Source organism: Hippichthys cyanospilos, chromosome 12 (assembly GCF_059441005.1).
Source record: "Hippichthys cyanospilos isolate Australia breed blue-spotted pipefish chromosome 12, RoL_Hcya_1.0, whole genome shotgun sequence".
Taxonomy (NCBI): Eukaryota; Metazoa; Chordata; class Actinopteri; order Syngnathiformes; family Syngnathidae; genus Hippichthys; species Hippichthys cyanospilos.
The window spans coordinates 693,843-715,994 of NC_142380.1; the positions used below are offsets into that span (position 1 = coordinate 693,843).

Sequence of the window (22,152 nt, forward strand, 5' to 3'; positions counted from 1 at the left end):
GCTCTAAAACGGATGCACACTACAGTAAATCCAATTAGAGGTGTGTATATATAATCATTTTAAACCTTGTCAATGACATGACTACTAATTCAAATGAATGTCATTCAAACGCCGAAATGTGGAAAAAATTGGTGGGTTTTGAGTTATAAGTGAATTAAGTCTGTTATGTCGATCCTACCAATACGGCGGTTGAAAACGAGGGGGGAAAAAAAGAATTGTATTCTGAGCAATAGGGTGATTTATCTTCATGAAACTAAATATATCGTGTTTCATTCAGTGTCTGGAAAGAAATAGCATTTTATATTTTCTTTTTGATGTTTTGATTTGTAATAAAACGCAACATTCCAAATTTATCGTGCAAACACTACTATATAATGACTAATAAAAACTAAAAAAAAAAAAATAGCCGGCCGCGTCCTTTTAATATTTTATTGCAATTTATTCTTTTACAGTAAAACAGAAGGTGAAGAGTATAAAAAAACGGACACGCGAGAGGGGGCGGGGTCAAAGCAACGGACAGACGGACGACGGGGGAAGCGAACACGTCTACAAGAGCTAAAAAGAAGAACTACAAGAGTGTGCGCACACGCGGTGGGGATGTGCTTAAAAGGGGCTACGCAGCAAGTCACAGCAGCCACAAATAAAGACAATAAGTGTGCATGTGTGCGTACGCGCCATGCTCCTTTGTGTGCGCCTCTGCTTTTTTTTTTCCTTAGTTTGGATTTTTCTTAACGCTTGTTGACGTCAAATCCACATTTTGCACGATAAAACTAAAGTCCCAGTTCCTACGAGTAGCGTTACACGGCGGTGAGGGGATGGGGGAGGGAGGGGGGGTTGGGCGCCGCCCTACGAGTCTTCTTCGCCGTTGATGCTGTCGCCGTCATCGTCCCCTTCTACGTGCTCGCCTTCCTCCTCCTCCTCCTCCTCTTCTTCCTCCTGCTCTTGGCTCTTCTGCTAAACGGATCATCCCGTGAGTGAAAGCGAATGGTCGCGGCGGCAAAAGTCAGGAATCGTTTACGTTGACGATCCATCGAAAAAATAAAAACGAAATGAAAAGAGGGGTCGACGAGGGCCAAGCGGTTTTATCCTCCGTCCGCCCACCCACCCACCCACCCACGGACATTACTGCTCATGATCGCGCTGTTGAAAAAAGACCGGGTTGAGTGAAACGCGCGGCGTCACAATTGGACTCCGGATGGAAAGTCCAAGTACGCCGATCTTTATTAGCATCCTTTTCGTGGGTGGCTGGTGCACGCAGCAGACTTGGGGAGGGGCAGGGATGCACTGAGCCAGGAGGCTTACTTTCCGTTCAAAAATTAGCCACCAAAATATTTGATACTTCAAAACAAAGTAGAATATATACTATGCACATATTTGCATATATATTTGCATATATATATATATATATATATATATATATGCATATATTTAATTGGAAGGCTTAAATTAGCTATGTCATTTGCGTGAAAATGTATTGCAAATTTTTTTTTTCTGATGTCTAATATCTAATAATAGCTCGATTTGATAATCGATGAATAATAAAACAAGGGAGTGATGTTCTTACAGTTTTAGATTTCCTAAGTACTGACTAAGAAGAGAAACACAACTCAAACTACTTCAGGTCTACCTACACAGTTAGAAAGAAATGAAATCAACTATTTTTTTTCCATAAATTGATTATGATTCACTTTCCGGTTTGGTCCACAACACGGCAGAGTCTGAGATAAACGAATGGAAAAATAAGATGAATTTAAAATAAGCCGGCCTCGTGAAGCGCTCCGGGAATTTGTATAATTAATTTTTTGCCAACAGCAAATTTAACAGTGACTCAACGATTAATCGATATCAAAACAATAGCAGATTGATGTCACGATTAATGAATCAATTTTGACAACTCCGGGCTAGAATTTTTTTTCATGGTTTTTTCTGGTGTGAGTCATACCGTACCTCCTCATCTTCCTCCAAAAGGTCTCCCTCCTCTTCATCATCGTCATCCTCTTCTTCCTCCTCGTCGGTGTCATTCACTTCCTGGCTGTCCCGTTCGCGCTTCAGGGCCTCGTCCTTCTTGTTGCTAGAGTGAGGCGGGGAGGTCACCTCGCCGGGCTCCGGCTGAATAGCTTTGGACTCTGCCCAAAGTCAACGGGACAAGTTGACAAATTATACGTTTGAAAAATGTGCCTTTATTGAAATGACACCACACAAAGAAAGCCTTTTCCCCGGGGTCACCTGCGGTCCCCTAGCAAGAGTAGTAAGCATCCTGTTCATTCACCAGCAACGGGTCTAACTCTTAAAGGAAACTCGTCGGGAGCGCGCTTTGCGATTAGCATTCCACGACCGCGAGACAAAAATAAAAACATTTCTGCGTCTTTTCCGGAGACATGTAAACTCTCGTACCGGATTTCTTGCTGTGGTCCTTCTCCATGCGCTCCAGGCTGTCCAGGAGATCGTCCACTTTGCTCTTAATTTGAGTCAATTCGCGCTTGATGGTTTGCAGCTCGTCGACTTTCACTAGGGAGACGGACGGACAAGGTCGGACCGGGTGACAACTATTCATCCCGAGCCAGGATTCAGCGCAGTACATTTCATTGTATTCGTCGTCGTCGCCAGCAATCATTTGTGTCTCAACAAGCCCGTCTTGATTTCTGTGCCATCAAGTTACTAGTACGTCGTGCCGCAAAACGGCGGGAAGAGATTCGGACCGAAGAATTGTCCCCAAATAAACTGCGTTGTCCCGGCAGAGCAGAGAGACTTGTTTGACTGCAGCGGTTACTAGATCTGTAGATTGATCCATTTCCCTGACGTATGCCACATTCTACGTTATCAATAAACTATTTCCTCTCTGCTACATGAAATCACAGGTTAAACTTTGATGATGAAATAAAGACGCCGTTTCGGTCTCTCGTTCACTTATCGGTCCTACAGTCAACTTTGAAACAAAGTGCGAAAAGCAGCTTGCAGCAAGCGTGTTTGAAAATGTTTCAATGGACTTAAAAGCATCTCGGAGTTGCAATCATAATAATAAAAAAACAAACAAACATACGGTCTCTATAAATCACCTATTGCAGCTGGGTCTGGAACGTATTCCCCGTTATAAACAGGGCTTAACCGTAACTCACTACTTCTAGACGAGTAAGTCCTCTGACTACTCTTAGAAGAAGAGGAGAAGCTGCTCTTGGTCCGCCGGCTGCTTCCTCCCCCTCCACCACCGCTACTGAGGCTGACCCGCGGGCGCTTGGTGGGGATGACGGCGCGGGACAGCGGTGGAGGCGGGGCGGGCACACGGGACGGGTACGAGTACATTCTGTGCGGTCAAAATAAAAACACCGGTGAAGCCGTTTCCCGACGAGGGGAATGGTTTCCGGAGTGACGGCGACAGACGCACCTGTCGTAGTAGTCTCTCTGGAAGTCATAGTCCAATTCGAAGGAAGAACTGCTGCGAGGGAGGAGAAAAAAGAAAAAAAAGCGCCACAATTGAAACTTGCAGAGGACTGTTGATAAAACTAAATTGAGAATCGGGTCTGAGATTATGTTTGGGTGCGTGGTACAATGAGGATACACGCAGCAGTTACCTGTACATATCTCCAGCTGATCGCTTGGTTGTTTTGGAACGGTGCGGTTTTGGCTCTCCAGCAAGGTTGATGTCTGAGGGGGGAAAAAAAAAATCAAAGAAAGGCTTCCGCCTAAAAACACCTGGCCGCAGACCGCAAGTCAGAGGAAACCACAATGACAGTAAAGGAACGAAAATAAATACAAATTGAACGGATTGGTTGCTAGGTGCAAGAGGGTCTTCCCTTACCAAGCACTTGGCCGACAATCATGCGGCCGTCTTCCCCGGCGACGGCAGAACGAGCGTTGCGCTCATTGGCGTACTGCACGAAGGCGTAGCCCTTATGCACGGAACAGCCCACGATCTTGCCGTACTTGGCGAAGATGGCCTCCACGTCGGCTTTGGTCACCAGCAGGGTGTTGAGATTGCCAATGAACACGCGCGAGTTGAGCGAGCGCGGGTCCGTCTTGTTCGTGACGTTGCTGGCGGCCATCAGGCTGGCGGAGGAAGAGCGACTGGCGTGGAAAAACCAAACCAAAAAAAAAACAAAACAAAAAACAAGCACAACACACAGTTGTTTAGCTACTGAGCAACACGCGAAACGTTAGACAGCGTCCGTGTTGCCAAACGAAGAGCTGGAAAGTTGCGAAGAAGAGGGTAAATGGGGCGCTTGTAAATCCGACTTCCACCAAGGCAGACGTGCTCTCACCACGGTTTGTTTTTGTGCAAGATGCGGCAAAATCCCGCAAACTGATTTCCACGAAACAAAAGAATAAATTCTATTTATTGGTTAAGTCCCTTTTCATAGACTACGTTTGTTTTTATCCATTTTACTCAAAAGGCAGTAGCTGATCTGTTTACGTCCACTTTATTTTCGAAATGAAAAAACTAAGACGGCTAAAATCAGAAAATAAGGAAATGCATTAGACCACGAAAACAATCTGAAGCGTTCAACGGTCGGTCCGTGGTGGTAAAAAGGTTGGGACCCTCTGCACAAGACCTTTTTGTTTTGGTGCGAAATAGTAAAAAGAGCCAATAGTAGGCAGCAACCTGAAAACAGACAATTATTCGCTCACAAAATCATATTATTAGACATCAAGATCAATTAAAAGAAAACAAATTGGCAAACAAAACACGCCGTCATAAAGATCAGAGTCAGCGCTAAAAACAGGAATTCTTCAAATGAAGGCCTCTGCTTCACTAAACCCCAATTAACGGCTAAGTGCAGCCCACTTTAATGCTAATCTCAGTTTTTCTTTTTTTTTTTTGGTTTTAATTATGAATGTGCTCACCGCGTGTGCGCTACATATTACCACAGCGCAATAAACCGCGGATGGCATCTGAAAAATTGGTGTTAACCTCTGGGGGAAATTTTGACCCAACTTGGTTCTTTTTCATGTGTAAAAGGAAAAGCATATAAAAAAAAAACAATAGGAGGCTAAATATTGCATAGATTGTCAAAATATGACAGCTTTCAATAAGCCACGCTGCCGTCCCTTCTAATCGCTAGCAAACAGGAGGTTGAGAAGCACACCCCATAGGTGTCAAGCTCATTTACTGCAATTCACAATTGGAAATATTGTCAATTTTGGACATATTCAAAAGCCAATGTTTTATCATTGCATTTTCATGCAATGACTGGCTTAGCCTGGACTCCCATTATGCAAGTCTTCAAAAGTCATGATACTCTAATTATGTATGTATGGCTTGGGCTCATGTCACTGAACGTTTTATGATGTTAAAACTAAATATATATTTATGTTTGACAACGTTATGACCCTTTAAAAATCAGTCCAAGATTGGGTGATAATAAGGCCATAGTAGTGAAAAAAGCCCGGACACCCCGGGGTTAAAGGTGGAGGATAAAAAAGTATGGATGTTTTTGGAAAGCAATTATATTATACTCAAACGCCCCCCACCCCCGTCCAAAAAAAGTTTGAATTTATAAACAATGTCTCCCACTGATCGACACTTAAGTCACCTTACAGTCAACAGTTGAGTATAAACCACCCCGGCCATAATTTGAGGTAACGTGTACCCCGGAGGTTTGACATTACGTTTTGAGGGAAAATGTCTTTTTTCGTCTGCCGATTGAGACGGAGGGGCGAGATGACATCGTAAGGATGATGCGAGGGTTCCCTCAAATGCATTTATACCCTTCGTACTAAGCCATTTGCATTGCGCAGTAGGCATTATGCGGCACTGGACTGTGAGACCTCGCCAGAATTTAGCGTCCCCCACATAGCAGACAAGGCACTGCAGCGGCATGGACAGCGACCCCCTCCTGCGAGGGTTAGGATACAGCGGAGGGGGAAGGGGGGGTAGAAAGTGTGTTGAGTGAAGGTTGTTTGGATTGGTCGTGACTCACTCCATAGCGTCTGTGTGCTGGGCAGTCGTCTGTTCTGTCTGACTGTGGGCTGGGGCTCACTTTGGCCTGGGGTCTCGAACCTTCGCCTTTTCGCCCCTCTTTTCTCTCTCTCGCGTGAGATTTTTAACTAAGGCGACAGAAAACAACAACCATACACACCTCAGTCACGCTAAGCAGGGGTTACGGCGCAGCAAGTCTTCTTACCTGTGTGCAGTGTAGGTAGGAGGAGTGTTGGTGGTGGTGAGTGGCTAGTGACAAACAAACAGACAAGCTAACGATAACGAGCCACCGTGGAGGGCTAGCTAGTATTTCCAGGACATGCAAGCACGTTTTCTACAATTTCACGGATAGGTGTCACGACTGTCAATTTTTGAGGGTCAAAAAATTACATGGGTCTTTTTCCTTTTGATGTTTAATTTGTGCGTTTTTATGTTAAGTCAAGTCCCCAATAGTACTTATTTTAGCATATTTTGAGCATGTAAGTTTACATAAGTTTAGTTTGGGGTCATGCAAAGACCTTCCTATGTGATGTCAGTGCTTAACTGCTAACGATGTGCTAACAACACTAACATCAGATGCGAGAGCCCAAAGGGCTTTGTTCCATATGTCTTTTTATGCGAATATGTACAATGTTTGCTGTAGCTAAAGTCAATTTTATGTTTGTAATTTCTACGACGTAAATTGTTGGTGGAAAGGGTGGATGAGATGAGTAAAGATGAAAAGTAGAAGACCACAGTAAACATCAAAGCAAAAAACTATTTTCTCATTTGTGGGCGAGCCGGCATAATAATAATTTACAGAAATGCATCGCAAACTGTACCAAATTCGGTAGACATTAGTCATGCACTCGTGCCGGTGTCTCGTGCCTCATATCATATGCCAAAAATGTCACCTTGGATTTCTTCAATTTTCCTTCGTTACTAGAGACAATATTTTTCCGCCGAGGTGTTTTGCAAGCTGAATTTTTCGTATCAAGAGGCATTTGAAAGCAAGATGAACCGCTGTATTGTAAAACGTGTTTTTATACATTTCATTTTACTTTTTTTTCCCCCCACATTTTGCACCATTCTCAGTGGAAGTCATACACAACAGAGGGCCATTTTTTGCGCTTCGGTGATAAATACTGAGTTTCTTTTAATTAAAACAGGGAAATTTAATTCAACCTTAAAATATCAATTCAGTATCACACTTGACAGACATCACTTCCCCCCAAACTTCCCACAACGTTTTCTAAATACTCATTGCCGCCTCACATGTGAGTTAAGTACTGTATGTGACGTACAATGGAAATTCAAGAGGGGAACGCCCTTGTAGTGAAATAACCAAAACGTCAATTGGAATTTGATCGAAAAATGGGCCAAAAAAGGTTGTTAACGATCACAAGTCCCATGCTATCTAGTGTACTTTTTATTATAAAGAGAGTTGGTGATTCAACGAAGAGGATTCACGTAAAAGGAACTTTAAGATAGCAAATTGGCTGGCTGCTCAGTATTACAATTTACACAAATGATTCGATACAGACTTCACCTTGAATCTATTAGATTCATTCCATTCACTTTTAGACCTTAATCACATATAGTCTATGTTCAAAGTAAATTGACATTTCTGGCTTTTATTTTCAAATTGAGACTATTTTGAAAGTTACTAGAAAGTCAAACATTTGGGGAATGTTGGTATTTAGAAAAACGCACACAGGTTTGATCAAAAACAGTCTCATAGTAGGCCATTATTGGCGCAGGGATGCTCGCGTTGGCACAGAGAGCCCAATAGTCGCATGGGTGTCAACGGGTAAGCGTAATGAGGCTGTCCTACAAGTATTTCAAGATGTACATGAAATAACTTCCTCCTCCGTGTGCGTCAATGGCCGTTTCCACAGGAATGTTGCAATTAAAGCCCCATAATCAAAGCACGGCAAAGACATGTGGGAAACCCACAAATCAGGTTACTACTACAAGAATTACTGCTGTCAAGTTTGATGGTGGGATGGCCCTGAGCACATGATTGGTTGGGAGGAAATGAGAAACCGTATGAGAAGTGTGGCATTAAGTGCCTCCATTTGCACATGATGTTGGATGGAAGTTGAAGTTAGTAGCTGACAGGAAAGAAATGGTTTAGCAATATGCATGAAGTCTTTCACCATTTTAAAATGCAGTGCTGTTTAATGTCACTGCTGTCTAAAAAAAAAAGTGGATTTGTGCGGTGTTTTTGCACGACGATGCTGCCAATCATTTCTAATGAGCAAAAAAGGACATTATATATATATGTCAGCGTCATCCTTCCGAGTGCTTACTTTGTGGAGACTTGTATGCAAAACCTTTTTTGACTTTTGCCATATGTGATATCTATTGTGAATAAATGCATGATAAATCAGCGCAGCTTTGAATACATGAAAACATATCCTATTTCTCTGGCTGACATTCGTTTTGTAATTAGTAAAAATGGCTGTGATTTCAATGTTAACCGTTACTGTCATCTTGAGTCAGTTTTGCGGGGTTTACGCGTGAGCAACTTGACGTATGGATGTTGTTTTTTTACAATTTATGCAAAAAGAATTGGTCATTAATTGATATTTAAGTAAATTTCATTACGTTTTGGCAGAAATTTCCATTGCTGCTGCTAGCCCCAGTCTAAAGAATGACAACTACAATTAGCAACAGTTCTTTCTGTTCTTTTGAAGCAGAAGTAGAAAAATAAAAATAAATAAAAAAATATTCAAGCTGTCTGGTCCTTGAGAGCCATAATCCAACCTCTTTGATGTTTTTCTATAACCAACACACTTGGTTCAAATCAGAGACATTATCAGGACTCCCCAAAGCATGCTGATGAGCTAATTATTTGAATGAGGTGTGTTGGTTGAGCGCAAACTTCAAAAACAGGCTGGATTACGGCTCTTGAGGACCAGACTCAGCCACCCCTGCCTATGTGGTCCTCTTAACTAAAGCACAGTATTTTGGCCAATACTCTGTTTGTGAATATTAAGCAGAAAAATCCACCCATATATTTTTTTGTAATCTAAAGGAGATGCCATTTTTCCTTTTACGGCTTGTGAAAAGGAGTACCCACGGGCTAAGGTTACGACCATCGCACCTCACCTGTTTTCTGGATTTGCCCGTGTGACGTTCATTAGGGTCTTGCATGTCTGAAAATTAATTTCCCTCTGCGACAACTGTCTCTAACATGTTCTCGTGTGCAAAAAGTAGGAGTAGGTATTTCAGTGTTCTTCATGATCATTTTTGTGGGGATTTCCATTTGTAAAAATTCATTCAGTTTGCTGCCAATGCTAATGTGCAATTATCGAACGCTATGTCATTGTCACCTTTAATGTTAATTTTGGGTCTTGCATGCTGGAGAATCCATTTAAGGATGAGACAATTTATCATCACAAATGTACATACAAACATACAAACCGTATCGTCACATATATGTTGCTTTCGTTTTGCAAGTAATCCCATGTGCATGAAAATGTAATCACGGTTGCAGCTATTCATGTTCCCTAATGTGCAAAAATGATTGAATAAATAAATGCTTTTGGTTTTTCAAGCATTATAAATTCGGTTTTTTGCTACTGCTTATTACTATTTGTAATGTTGAATAAGCTCTCCTTGTGATTTTCAGTTAAAACTGAGATGTTGAATACATTACGATTCATTTTGGTCTTGGCTGCTTGAAATTTCTATTGTGCACGGGACAAGTGATTAAAAAAAAAAAAAAGGAAAACATGGACCGTGTGTATCTCATTTTCGAATGCTTTCAGTTTTATTTGTCACCATTACTGTGATTTTCTGGTTCAGTTGTTTACCTACTGATGAGGCAATTGACTGTTTTCATTTATTGTTTTGAATATAAACAACCATCATACTCTTTCAGTTAAACAGTTTTTAATTAATTAAAAATGTGTGAGCAACAAAACTGAAGCCACTTGTAGTCCAGATAAAATTGATTTTAAAAAAAGTCCCCTTGTCCTCAAAATGGCCCCCGTCTTCAAAATGGCCCCCGTCATCCTCATCATCGGCATGGGAGGGGAAAAAAAACACTCTTCAAAAATAAAAATTAAAAATAACCGATTGTTCCGTCTCAGCCAGAAATGCAAAACCAGGTTTAAAAAAACGGAAACCACCCAGCAAACATACCCCAATAGCGCCACAGCCTGGCTTAAAATTGAATCACATGCTCCCCTTACGCTTAGCCGCGGCTAAGCCAAGGCTAATGCAGCTAATATTAGCCAGGGAGCTAAAAATGCGCAGCAAACATCTCAATATCCATCAAAAATAGCAAAACCGGCAAAAGCCTGCGTCGTGTGGTCGATAACTGTAAAGGGGGGGGGGGGGGGGACTAGCAAACCAAGCGAGCTAACTAGAGCTAGCTTAGCCGTGAATGGAGCGGGACGGAAAATCGTCGTCTAAAGAGCGTGCCGAAAACGCACCAGTCCAGTCAAATAGTAGGTTTCCCCAACAACCGCCACAAAAATTAACCTAGGACAATTTGCAAAACTGGAAGAAACTGTAGCTAGGGTGCCTCAAAAATTGTGTTTTTGTCGTTCAAACCACAACCAGTTTTTTTTTCTACATGGAGGGGGGGCAGCAGGAGGACGACTAGCGTCTAGCTCGGCAAAATGGAAAAAGCATCGCTGAAAAAAAAAATCCAAAAAGAAAACAAAAAGGAAGGAAAAATGAAAAATAGCTGGGAACAAAATACTCACCGCGACCCTTTACGAGCACAAAATGCCTTGATTTTCGGTAAAATCGCTCAAATTTTGTGATATTTAGGTCGTCCTTTAGCAGCGTTGGCTTCTTGGCTGAAGCCCTCGGTAAGCAGCGAGCTAGCTTTCGTCTTCTTCAAGCTAACGTCACAGGCTAATGTCGCATTGCAGGGGCGTTGCTTTTGTTGCGCGGCACAGCGCGAGCGGACGGCGACCGTTCTCTCAACTGGCTAATCACCGCCCGCCGGTGTGCCTCGTGACTTACAACCGCGCTCACTTTTAGGCCAATAAACACGCATATTTTTTTCTAGAATCTACATTCAAAATGAATCTCACTCGACGTGGACACAGATTTTTGTTTAACGTTAATTCCCGAATCGTTTATTTGCCGTAGGTTATAATCATTTAGTCTCCGCTATTCGTGAAAACAACCGCAACTCAGCTAGTGCAGTTCTAAAGTTTACCGAGGGAGTGTGCTGTTGGACTGAGTGTATTTTGAAATACTGTTCAGAATACGGAGCCAGTTTGCATTTACGACTGTAACATACATGATATAAGAGGCATATATACCGCCCCAAACCCAATTGGTGCCCGAGGTGAAATTTCCATTCATCCATCCATCCATCCTTTCTATGGCCGCTTATCCTTACAAGGGTCGCAGGCTTGCTGGTGCCTATTCCGACCGATTTCGGGCAGTCGGCGGGGGACAACCACAATTGGTTGCCAGCCGATATCGACGACGAACACGTTTCTAAAAGGTTTTACCTCGTTCACATGTTAAGATTTAAAAGCTTTTTTAACCTGAATTTTTCGTAACAAGAGGCGTTCGTAAGCAGAGATACCACCGTTGTACTATTTTATCACAGATTGAATACGTTGTATTGTTTATGGAGATTGTTTTGACAAAATCACTTCATTTGGATTAGAAGCGCTACCAGATGTTCCCCATATGGCCTTCTCGTCAAGGATTCGTAACATCATGTGAGCTGAAATCGCTCCTAAGTCCAAAAAGATGTTTATGGATCTTAATTTTACTGTACGCTTTTTCCAACTCTCCATCTGCTTCTGCAGCATTTGTTTACAACCGCGTGTATGTGATTTCCTGATATTCTCCCAAAAAAACGAAGCGTGCTTGCAGCTCCAGAGTGTAACCAGATCCGTCCTTTGTGTAGCTCCTCCGTCAGGCTCCTGCCGGGAGCAGATGTTTGAAAAGAGAGCTATCACCTCCTCTACTTCTTGGTTATGATGATATCCACACATGTGATGACAAGAACATGTCCGCTCGGTTTGTTCACCGACAATACCTGAAAGTTCTTCATTTTTTTTCCGGGGAGATTTTTTTGGTGTGTAAAAATATACATAATTATGTAAAATATCATTTCATATATTTCATAAATATTAGAACTATCTGTCAATGGTGGCCTGTCTGTAAAGTATAGTGTCTTTTTGTTTTGTGATATTTGCTCAAAAAATGTCGATATTATTGATAGTAATGATGTAAGGTCATGTTTAATATTAGATTTTTTTTTTTTTTTTTTTTACATTAAATTTCGGATAAGCGGAAGATAAGGAATGGGGGATGGATGGAGATTTGTTTTGCTTTGTGTAACTTTTTTTTATTACATTGTATTCTGCTATCAATATTTTATTTTTTACCCAAGCTTAATCGTTACTATATTTCTTGTTGTAGCCAAAAATAAATGCACACGTTTTGGTTTTGTGGTCAAATACAGTGTTAATTTTTTCAAAGATTTGTTTAAAGATTGTCTTGATCATGGATGTTTATAGTTTTGTGGTTTCATAATGAAATTATTATTATTATGATTATTGCTCCTGTGGACTTAAATAATGCCTAGACCACTGGAAATGTAAAATAAAACCGCACAAATAAAACGGCCACATCATTTTGTGCAGTGGTCAAATAGTCCGAATGATAATGATAAATGATGACAATTTACACATTTTGAATCACATCATACAGTATGTCTTAATGTGTAATAATTACGATAACGCTGATGATAATAATTATTACTATGATTTATTTTGTCCCGCTCTTCAAATCAGTTGTAGTGATACTTTTTTTTCCTTTGCACACAGCACACATGGAAGCGTTTGCTTCAGCGTGAGCGCCTTCCACATCAGTCAGATGGGACCGGAGCAGAGTGGAGACGTCAGACGCTCAGCAGTCCTCAGTGACCCGGCTCCACCTGATTTGCCACACTTTGACTCATTGATACGGACCTCAACCTCACCGCTCAATGACAAGTGGAGTTTGCTTTACGTGACATGTACGTATGTTAGCTTTCTTACACTTTTTAAAGACTTTAACTTGTGAGCGTGCAACAGATTCTGCAGCAAGTCATTGCCCAGTCATTAGGCGAAACAAAAAATAACCGCGAGATGTTTACTTTTTTATGAATAAGGATTGAAATACAATGCGCATTTCAGATTTGCGGCCCCTTTTTAAAAAAGAAATTGCATGTGTCCAGACATTATCGATACATCATCTTTTTAAGAAAACACCTCTGGGGAAAAACACTGTGTCTAGTTATGAAAGAAAATTCAGGATACGAAAGCCGACATTGGTGGCACATAATGATGAGAAACCAGCTCGCTCCAACAAGACTATAGTCATCACAACCCGCGATGTCTATTTGTTAGCTTTTGACAGGTTTTTCTAATTTATTAATATCCATGCTTGTCCGCATACGAGAGACACGAGTTCACTGACTGTTCACACCGTAGAGCAGACAAACATAAAATTGGCATTCGCTACGGCTTACCGTGTACATATTTACATAAAAACACATACGTAACATACCACTGTGGGCTGTCGCGTGTGACGTTAGCGTCGTTAGCATGTCCTTAGCACTTTGGCGGTTGCTGAATGACATCACGCAGGAAGCACTTCGCATGATCTTTACTTGAGTAAAACACGCTCAAAATAATAAAAAATAAATAGTACTGCTCCTGTAGACTTGTAAATGATGCCTTGACCTCACTCTTCACTCACCGACACGCCAGCAGCATCTCAAGGCCAACATAGGAACTGCATTCATATTGTTAATCGCTACAATTACTACGATTAATTTAAAAGGACTGTGTGTAAGATTTAGACCATTTTTCAATAGAAAGGAATAAATCGAATGATTGTAAAGTTCAAAAACTTGCAAATGAATGTGTTCTTAATGACCAACAGTATGGCTTAAATACAATCATAGGTGTAGTTATCATTTAATGATATTACATGGGGGGCGGCACTTCTCCGGAGGCGGCCATGTTTGTTATAGCTACGGACAGTGGTAAATGCAGCGCCTGAAAAACTCTCAAAATCTTACACATTATCCCTTTAAAGGGTTTAGGAGCGTCTTAATTATTCTTGACATGATGTATTTTGAATTCCGTGAATATTATGCACTAATGTGATTCTAATATGTGTTTCACATTTTTTGTTGCATTTTTATATTTTTAATATTATTCATTTAAAGCGTTTAAGAGTTTTTTAGGGGTTTGGAACGAATTTGGCTATTTACACGTAAAAAGCACCACTACTTACAAACACTCCGCCTTACCAAATGACTGACAAATGTTGGTGCGATAATGATGCTGCACGATGTCTGATAACTGCGGTGTGTGTGATTGCAATTGTTATGTATAATGGAAACCCATGCAAAGCTCGGCCGTTACGCTGCAAAAAATGTCGGACCAAAAACAAAACAAAAAAATCTTTCGAATGACCCTCCAACTGTAATTTAACACTATAACCTGTAACCCCAACTAATCCTACCCTCGCTCACCACCCTCTAACCCTGACCCAACCCCCAAAGCCTGAAAACCTTCCCCTAACCTCAGGCTCCCCTAAAACTAAGTGGCGACCCCTAACCCCGAACCTTTCTCGAAGCACAACTTAATAGCGCTCACAAGATTGTCATTTTGAAAACGGGGGCCCCGAGCTCCACAATTGTAAACCGTCGGACCGCAGCCAACTATCGGCGCGACTGTGGACACACGGGTCGTTAAAAAAGCCCGGCAACGAGTTGCGAAAACAGTTACGTCATCCATGTGTTATCTGGGCCTTAAGAAGTAAAGAGAGAGACCCCATTCGCTCACATCTCTGGATCCCAGTGACATTTTTCACTGGCCGTCCGGCAGAAGCGTTTGTAAGTCAACAGCACGCATTTGCAGGTTTCCAAAGGCCGCAGCTGTGTTTGGCTGAACCCGGCCAGCGCGTCTTGAAAAGACACCACATGAGACCGGCTTGCCATTCCGCTGTAGCGTGTGCTGGCTCGCGCTGCGTTTTGTGGGAAAACTTTTCTTAGTTTTACCGTAACACTCTTCTTTATGGACCACAGCCCACAGTGTTTTTTCTTGAGGACTGGATTCCTTGCGGAACGCCGCATGGGGGTCTGCTTCATACAATCGTTAGGTTTAAGACTAACCTTAACCCGCCCCCCGCCCCCCATTGACTTATCGCATCGTAACCCCAAACGGTATCCTGAACCTTAATTCCAAAACAAGTGGACATCGACCCCTAATCGTAGCTAACACAAAGCCTAGCTAACAGTAAAACTATCCCAAACGCAACATAAATCCTAGCCAGGTTTATGAGCGTGTGTATATGCCAAAAGATCGCAATTCATAACGGAGTCAAATAGAATACCTTTTTGTGTTCTGCAACCGGTGCACTCTTGCTTGAAATAGCTGGAGACATGGGAACTTTTTCCTCTCGGTTCTAGTAATTTTCCAAGGGTGGACTCGGACGTCGGTTCAGTCCGCCCGCTTCTTTGATTGAAACTAATGCCGTAACGACCTCAGCTAACACGAGCTGCTGTTTGATGCAACGGGCACCGGCTGCTGACAGCCACCTGCCCCCCCCCCCCCCCCCCTGAATCCTGAAGCTCGTCCATCTTTGTCGCCACACACTGTAAATCTCTGTAATTAGGATGGGCTCACAATTCCCACGCCTCCATGTTACAGGAAGGATCATAAAACAGCAAACCAAACCGTACCAGTAAACCACGTGTGTGAAGCATATACTTGGAGAGCGGCTGGTTCTTCAGAGGTCTACTTACTCATCGTCTGAGTCGCGTCCGCATGAAAGAACCCGGCCGGCTCGTAGCCTTGACTCATTACCTGCTATAAATGACATCAACAACATATGAGTGAGGCCGCTCGAGATGCTTTGTCATCTTTCCCGACTACTGTATTTTACGGGCTAAAAGTTGCTAAAAAAAAAACAGTTTTTAATGGCCTCTGATTTCAAAACTAGGTAAATGTGCGAGATCACGTTTAAATCGATTTGACTTCACAGCCTAACTAAAAGAACAATTTGGCCCACGATTATAATGTGTTTGACATCCCTGGTGTAAACCCAAAGATTCCTGGCCAAATGGACTTTTCTTTGATTGTAAATGTTTTTGATTTTCCCCCACAGCGCGCGACCATGGAGCGCGGAGACCGCGCACGTTGAAGATATAACCGGCAAGAGCCGAGAGATGTTTAGCCCGGCTCGACGGAATCCCATCGACACCTAAGATGTGGCCCCCAGACTTTGGACCCACCGACTACGGACCCGCGAACTTCGGACGCCCGGACGCTTACGTGACGCTTCCTGGTTTCTTCGAAGACTTGAAGGACCCCAACGGATCGCCGCATCCCGGGCTCCAGGCGTCCGTCCGGTCGGATGGTTTTGGGGTGTGCTCCGCACCTAGGACTTCTAGGGCTTCTCTGAACCTCGCTTACAGCTCTAACCCTGACAAAACGGAGGAGGAATTCTCCACCAGTCCGAAAACCTCCCAGGGTTTCCACAATAGTTCTCAATCCGCTCTTGCCGTATCCTACGATTTCTCCAGTTGGACCACATCTCAAAAACTCCAAGAGGACCATCTCTGCGTACAGCAAGAGCCCGCGGGGAACAAGTTCCATGACAAGCAGTGTCTTTGGATTGACTGCAGCATCGCCTGCGGGAGCCGCGAGGAACTGGCGAGGCACATTGAAAAGGTGCACGTTGACCAGCGAAAGGGCGAGGAATTCGCCTGCTTGTGGGCCGACTGCATCCGATGCCGAAAGCCCTTCAATGCACGCTACAAGCTGCTCATCCATATGAGGGTGCACTCTGGGGAAAAGCCCAACAAGTGCATGGTGAGTTTGGAAGACAGATTTCAACGGAAGTGTCCTTATTGAATGGATACAAAGATGATGTCAAAAAACTGCTTACGAATGCCTCTTGTTAGGAAAAATTCAGCTTGCGAAACACCTCGTCTCTAGTAACCAGAGAAAATTCAAGATACGAACGGCGACGCTGTTGGTATATAATATGAGTCACCAGCACTCGCGCATGACTGTAAGACGTTATCACAACCCGTGATGTCCATATTTATTTCACTTTGTGATGCAATTTTTATCATTCATTAGTATGCCGGCTTGCCCGCAAACCAGGCACTGGTATTTTGCACCGATGTTTACTGTGCTCTTCCACTTTTCATCTTTACTCGTTTCCTCCACACTTCCCAACAACAATATACACCGTAGAACTAACAAACATTAGCATTACATGTTAGCAAACATTAACATTGTACATATTCGCATAAAAAGGCATTCCTAACATACCACTTTGGGCTGTCGCGCCTGAGCTTCGCGTTGTCAGCACGTAGTTAGTGCTTTAGCAATGACCTCACACAGGAAGCACTTCACATGACCCCAAACTAAACTTTTGTAAACCCTACATGTGCAAAAATAATTCCAAAAAATACATAATATTGCCGCCTGTGGACTTGTAAGAGATTTTGTTTTGAATTTTTCCGCAGTTCGAAGGCTGCTCGAAAGCATTTTCCCGCCTGGAGAACTTGAAGATCCACCTGCGGAGCCACACAGGGGAGAAGCCATACGTCTGCCAACACCTCGGCTGCTCCAAAGCCTTCAGCAACTCCAGCGATCGCGCCAAGCACCAACGAACGCACCTCGACACAGTTGGTTTACCGTTTGACCCCCGCAGCTTTAAATGCGCATACACTAAATCGGCTCCAAAACATGGCGGACTGGCGGTGGGGGACCTCTGCTTTGTAGGATGCACTCATGCGTTTGGCCTTCATTTTTGGGAAAATGCCTGATAACGTCTTATATTTGGGGAAACTGACCGTAATTCATTGATCGCAATGAATCCGTTATTTCGATACACTCGGCGTATTACCGTGCCAAAATCTTACCCTGCATCAACAGTATCGATTAGAATTCCGGATTTAAGATAGTGAGAAACAAGGCACAAGTTTTTTTTTTTTTTTCCCCACTACTTCTAGCGGCTTCGTGCTGGCATGCTTGTTGCCAGGGGACTTTAGAACTCGTAAAATGGACGCATGCGCAAAACAAATAAAAAATCATCAAGCTTGTTGTTTTCCAGCACGTAAAGCCTTTCCATAGCTGTTTTTTCCTCTCCCCCGCAGAAGCCGTACGCCTGCCAAATCCCGGACTGCAGCAAACGCTACACGGACCCAAGTTCTCTGCGGAAACACGTTAAGACTCATTCGGCCAAAGGTGTCCAGCAGGCCAAGGTACAACCAGAATTTTCATGTATGGGGGTGGGTACCTGAATTTTTTAAATGTGAAAAATACTTATCTGTTTAATATTTCAGACAACTCTTACCGCAGCACACATATTTAATCCAAATTTAAACGATTAACCTTCTACTGTAACTGTACAGTTATCCCTTCCCGTTTCCGTTCCTTGGCTTTAGTCGGGATCACGGAGAGCCGCGGTCGGCCTCGTATTAGCGGCGCCCGAATGGGAGTCCGCTGCTCCCTAACAGCACGCGTGAGTTTCACGAGGGAGACTGCATAAGTAATCTGTCATTCAGCTCGCGATTGGCTCCCGGCGCGACCATCGACCAATGAGTCTGGTAGGAGTGCTTGGCTCGCGCCGCTAACGCCGGGCCAACCGCGGCTCTCTGTGAGACTGCAGTCGTCGTTTTTGTGGCAGTTTCCAGGAACCTTTGGTGCCTCTTATACGTATTCGGACCAAGAAAAGTAAATGCGCACTTGTCCCAAACAAGCCACGGTTAAGACTTGAATCCACCGTGTGAGGTTTTGCAGCTACGGACCACGCTTCGTTGGGACGCAGTGTGGCCATTCAACGCTAACCATTTCAGTTTGCCTTTGCGTGAAGAACGGCTGTTTGCAGAGTTAGCATATCCGTGATCCAGTAAGATGAAACGGAGCGTTCCGCACACACAGCCTGGAAGTTGGGATGAGGGAGCCCATTGTTCTGGGCTATCTGGACTCGGTTTGTTGTCTTTGGAGGCGAGTGACACACTGAGAGGCTTTGTTGCTTTTAAGCGCAAGCACGTGTGAGCTCGCGTGCCGCGACGTGCGCTCCGGAGGCAAACTGCACTTTGAGGATTCCGACGTGCAACCGCACCGACGGTGACCGAGAACCGCACGGGATTTGATCAAAATGAAAAAGATTTGGATCATCGAGCGTGAACGAGAAGAAGTACGTTGAATAGGAAGAACTTAGCGGACGGATGTGCTTCTGGAAAGCGGACGGACTGTAGACCGGGAACCGCATTTATTATGGACCCGCGACCAAAGAATGCGAGGCCGGTCTCGGAAAGGATACGGACCTCGTTACAGACATGATTTGGCCCGACAACTAGATAACAGAATAATAACTGGGTGTTGTCATTCACATAGGTTCAAATGCACCCAGCGCAAGAAATGGACGCGGTGAACAGCCCACTTCTTCCGTGCTTAAATCACTTCCCAGGTACACCTGGACACACCCTCGTAAAAAAGGGGTTTTATTTGTTTGTTTCATCCGAACCACCAAACGCTGGAGGTGGACTAATACGCAGTTCTTTCTCCTTCAGGTTCCTACACAAACGAAGATAGCTGGAGTTGCGCGCACCCCCGAGTGGGCATCCGCTATCCCGGCACGGAGGGAAGCCTCCGCGGGTCTGTGCTCCACTCCCTCGTTTGGTCTTCGTACGGTCGTTTATTTCCACACTGACTTGTCAGACATCTGGGGTGTCCGATCGGAGGACCTCCGCTGCGGTTCTGTTAGGTCGAAGCAAAGTGAACGCTCCGGGTCCGCTCTTCGCCAAGCCGACCGGACTTCAAGTGGTTCGGACGCAGGAAACGAGAGAGAACATTTCATCCAATGGGATCCTGGCGGAGCTGGCCGGCCACCGTGGGGCTGATTTATGAATTCTCCAAACCCCTCCCCGTTCTCGCCGCCTCGAGGGACCCACAAGAAGGAAGGCTCCAGTGTCCGTCCAGACCCCCTTTACGATGCCCCCGCCCCCGACAGCATATCATCCCTCCGCTTGCTTTTCTTTTAGCGCTTGGCAGCCTTTGGTTTCCATGTTGAGTCAGAGTGTTTGTGCACAGTCAGCACATTCTTAGACCCCCCCCCCCCCCCCTCCCCCTCCCCCAGGTGGAAACCATATAGTGCAGTAATAACATCTTCACCGAAACCTTTAAAACCAATGGTCTCAAATCTGCCTCACCTACAGTATGCGTCTGACGCACGTGCTTCAGTTTTGATCCACGGATCACTTTTTACAAATGATAGCGGAAAGACACTTGTGTCAAACACATTTTGATCTCATCGACCATCTGTCGGAGGGCCATTATGTCTGTGGTCAAACAAATATTAAGTTTGATTGTCGCACATTTTCAAATCAGAGGCCGCTAAAAACTGTTCAAAAGCGCGTTGATAGAAAAGAACATACAAAAATAAGACATACGCAATAGAAAGCCAACGTCGTATTGCAATATGCGTATTGCGTCACTTTGTATCGCAATATATTGATATTATCGCCCAGCGCTACCCATCACCGTGGACATGTTTTTCTTTGTTTATTTTGAATAAAAGGATGCGCAAACCGGTCTGAAAGACCCATTCCATAAACCGAGCAGGAAGTCGGCCATTTTGCTTTGAAGAATCCAATTTAGGATCAGGAAAGTTCCAAAATCAGCCCCCGAAACCAGCTTCTCAAATCAAAATAAAACTCGTCGGTCACGGGACCCGCGGAAAGTCTGAGGAAGCCATTGGGCCGGCCATTTTGTTTCAAATCAAGCGTTTTGCGATCGGTTACGCCCGCCGGAGTCATTCGTTTGAAACACGATTTGTATCGCTGTGATTAACGGCGCTCTTTGATTGACAGGATGTTTACGGTGAAAGACGACGGCCGACTGGAGCAAGGAGGTACTTACGGCGGCTTACCGTAACGCGAGCGGAACGCCAAACGGGGCTCGACTCGGGTTTAACTCCGCTTTGCTTCAGCGTTGCCCGCCGGAGTCTTCGGGGAGAGGAAAGCGTCCCGCTCAGTCATTGACAAAGGTTTCGCTGAAACTTTCCAACCAGCCGTGGCGGCGCCTCCTGCTGGTAGGGCACGCGGAAGTACATAGTACAGTATGACGATCGTAATTAAGATTACCGTGGTGATTTTGCGCACACCAGCGGCTGCTCGTAAGCAGCGGGTGAGATTACTTCTGGATAATTAACCACATGCTGCTTCGCCATACATTTTTTCACCCCTCTAGCGTTTGACTTGATCCACGAGCTGGAAGACGACGACGACTTCCTGTTCCGCCGTCTCGGTCTTGTGGACGCCGCCTACCTGGACTCGTGATCGTCATGCCGGATAATCAGGAAAAAACAAAAACAATGTTTTTGGGGTCCATTTTCGCAACATATGTATTTCTGCTTCTATTTAGTCAACCGCGGAAGGCTGTTGTCCCCCCAAAAGTCGGAGAGCTGTTTTCTTCCAAATGTCGCCATTAAAAGCACTTTAAGTTGCAAGTTGCAACGCTTTGGATTTGGATCATTAGGATCATTTCAAGCCTACAATGAAATCTTCACTTTGTTTTTAACATTATGTTGCAATACTACCATCTAGTGTGCATGTCAATAACTACACATAATAGGTCCACTTGTTGCAACTTCTTTGTATTAAAATTACGTAAACACATTTTTCCTCCACAATTTTTCTCTGGAAGATATTTTTTATAAAAAATATTACTTTACTCTCGTGCTTAGATCATTTCAAGTCTAGAATAACATTTTTACGTAGACATTTCTTTGAACATTATGTCGCAATGCTACCATCTAGTGTGCATGTCTATAAATACACATAACATGGGCAACTTGCTGCAACTTTGTATTAAAATTATGTAAGGAAACAAATTCTTCCTCCCAAATTTTTCTTTGAAAGATATTTTTTCGCTCTTGAAAAATACTACAATACTGTTGTGTATATATGTATACATACGTATGCACATGATTTATATATATATATATATATATATATATATATATATATATATATATATATATATGTGTGTGTGTGTGTGTGTGTGTGTGTGTGTGTCCATGTTGTGTGAAATAATTTCAAACATTTCAATAAATATGTTTCTCTTAATACACAATAAAAACCAGATTCCTCCCAAATGTATTTCTTCGTATTAGCTGCTGTGAAGAAAACCGAACTTTACATGACTTGAAATGGATTTTTTTCCTCCTTAAAATCTCCCGCCTCCTCT

General features: G+C 43.6%; 2 protein-coding genes across 11 annotated transcripts; one reads left to right on the forward strand and one right to left on the reverse strand.

Annotated features, from left to right (window-relative positions):
* Window positions 1-415: 415 nt before the first annotated feature.
* Window positions 416-10,782, reverse strand: LOC148414265 (heterogeneous nuclear ribonucleoprotein C-like). 9 transcript variants are annotated; one of them, XM_088429594.1, is made up of 10 exons: window positions 10,615-10,774; window positions 6,120-6,163; window positions 5,916-6,042; window positions 3,797-4,062; window positions 3,570-3,642; window positions 3,383-3,433; window positions 3,057-3,301; window positions 2,395-2,508; window positions 1,948-2,126; window positions 416-954 (listed from the first exon to the last, which is right to left on the reverse strand). In XM_088429594.1, exons 3-10 carry the CDS (start codon window positions 5,918-5,920, stop codon window positions 847-849), a joined length of 1,041 nt encoding a protein of 346 aa, XP_088285720.1. In that variant the 5' UTR covers window positions 5,921-6,042; window positions 6,120-6,163; window positions 10,615-10,774; the 3' UTR covers window positions 416-846. The 9 variants fall into 9 exon arrangements, with proteins under 9 accessions (XP_088285720.1, XP_088285723.1, XP_088285728.1 ...); XM_088429597.1 differs by lacking the exon at window positions 6,120-6,163 and having other exon boundaries at window positions 3,383-3,430; window positions 10,615-10,782; XM_088429602.1 differs by lacking the exon at window positions 6,120-6,163 and having other exon boundaries at window positions 416-951; window positions 3,117-3,301; window positions 3,383-3,430; window positions 10,615-10,779.
* A 391-nt stretch (window positions 10,783-11,173) lies between these two features.
* LOC148414266 (uncharacterized) lies at window positions 11,174-21,581 on the forward strand. 2 transcript variants are annotated; one of them, XM_088429869.1, is made up of 10 exons: window positions 11,174-11,210; window positions 12,712-12,902; window positions 16,049-16,755; window positions 17,421-17,582; window positions 18,054-18,161; window positions 19,300-19,372; window positions 19,476-19,560; window positions 20,775-20,815; window positions 20,894-20,995; window positions 21,154-21,581. In XM_088429869.1, the coding sequence occupies exons 3-10, from the start codon at window positions 16,150-16,152 to the stop codon at window positions 21,240-21,242; spliced, it is 1,266 nt and encodes a 421-aa protein (XP_088285995.1). In that variant the 5' UTR covers window positions 11,174-11,210; window positions 12,712-12,902; window positions 16,049-16,149; the 3' UTR covers window positions 21,243-21,581. The 2 variants fall into 2 exon arrangements, with proteins under 2 accessions (XP_088285995.1, XP_088285997.1); XM_088429871.1 differs by lacking the exon at window positions 11,174-11,210 and adding an exon at window positions 11,298-11,372.
* The last annotated feature ends 571 nt before the right edge of the window (window positions 21,582-22,152 follow it).

Excerpts from the sequence above, each read along its gene's own strand:
- LOC148414265 (XM_088429593.1), bottom strand. Across the intron at positions 3,643-3,796 it reads GATTGTCGGCCAAGTGCTTG|ACATCAACCTTGCTGGAGAG; the intron begins GTAAGGGAAGAC and ends TTCCCCCCTCAG. Across the intron at positions 2,127-2,394 it reads GGACCACAGCAAGAAATCCG|AGTCCAAAGCTATTCAGCCG; the intron begins GTACGAGAGTTT and ends GACTTTGGGCAG.
- LOC148414266 (XM_088429869.1), top strand. The coding sequence starts at position 16,150 with ATGTGGCCCCCAGACTTTGGACCCACCGACTACGGACCCGCGAACTTC. Across the intron at positions 20,816-20,893 it reads CGGCCGACTGGAGCAAGGAG|CGTTGCCCGCCGGAGTCTTC; the intron begins GTACTTACGGCG and ends GCTTTGCTTCAG. Across the intron at positions 20,996-21,153 it reads CGTGGCGGCGCCTCCTGCTG|CGTTTGACTTGATCCACGAG; the intron begins GTAGGGCACGCG and ends TCACCCCTCTAG.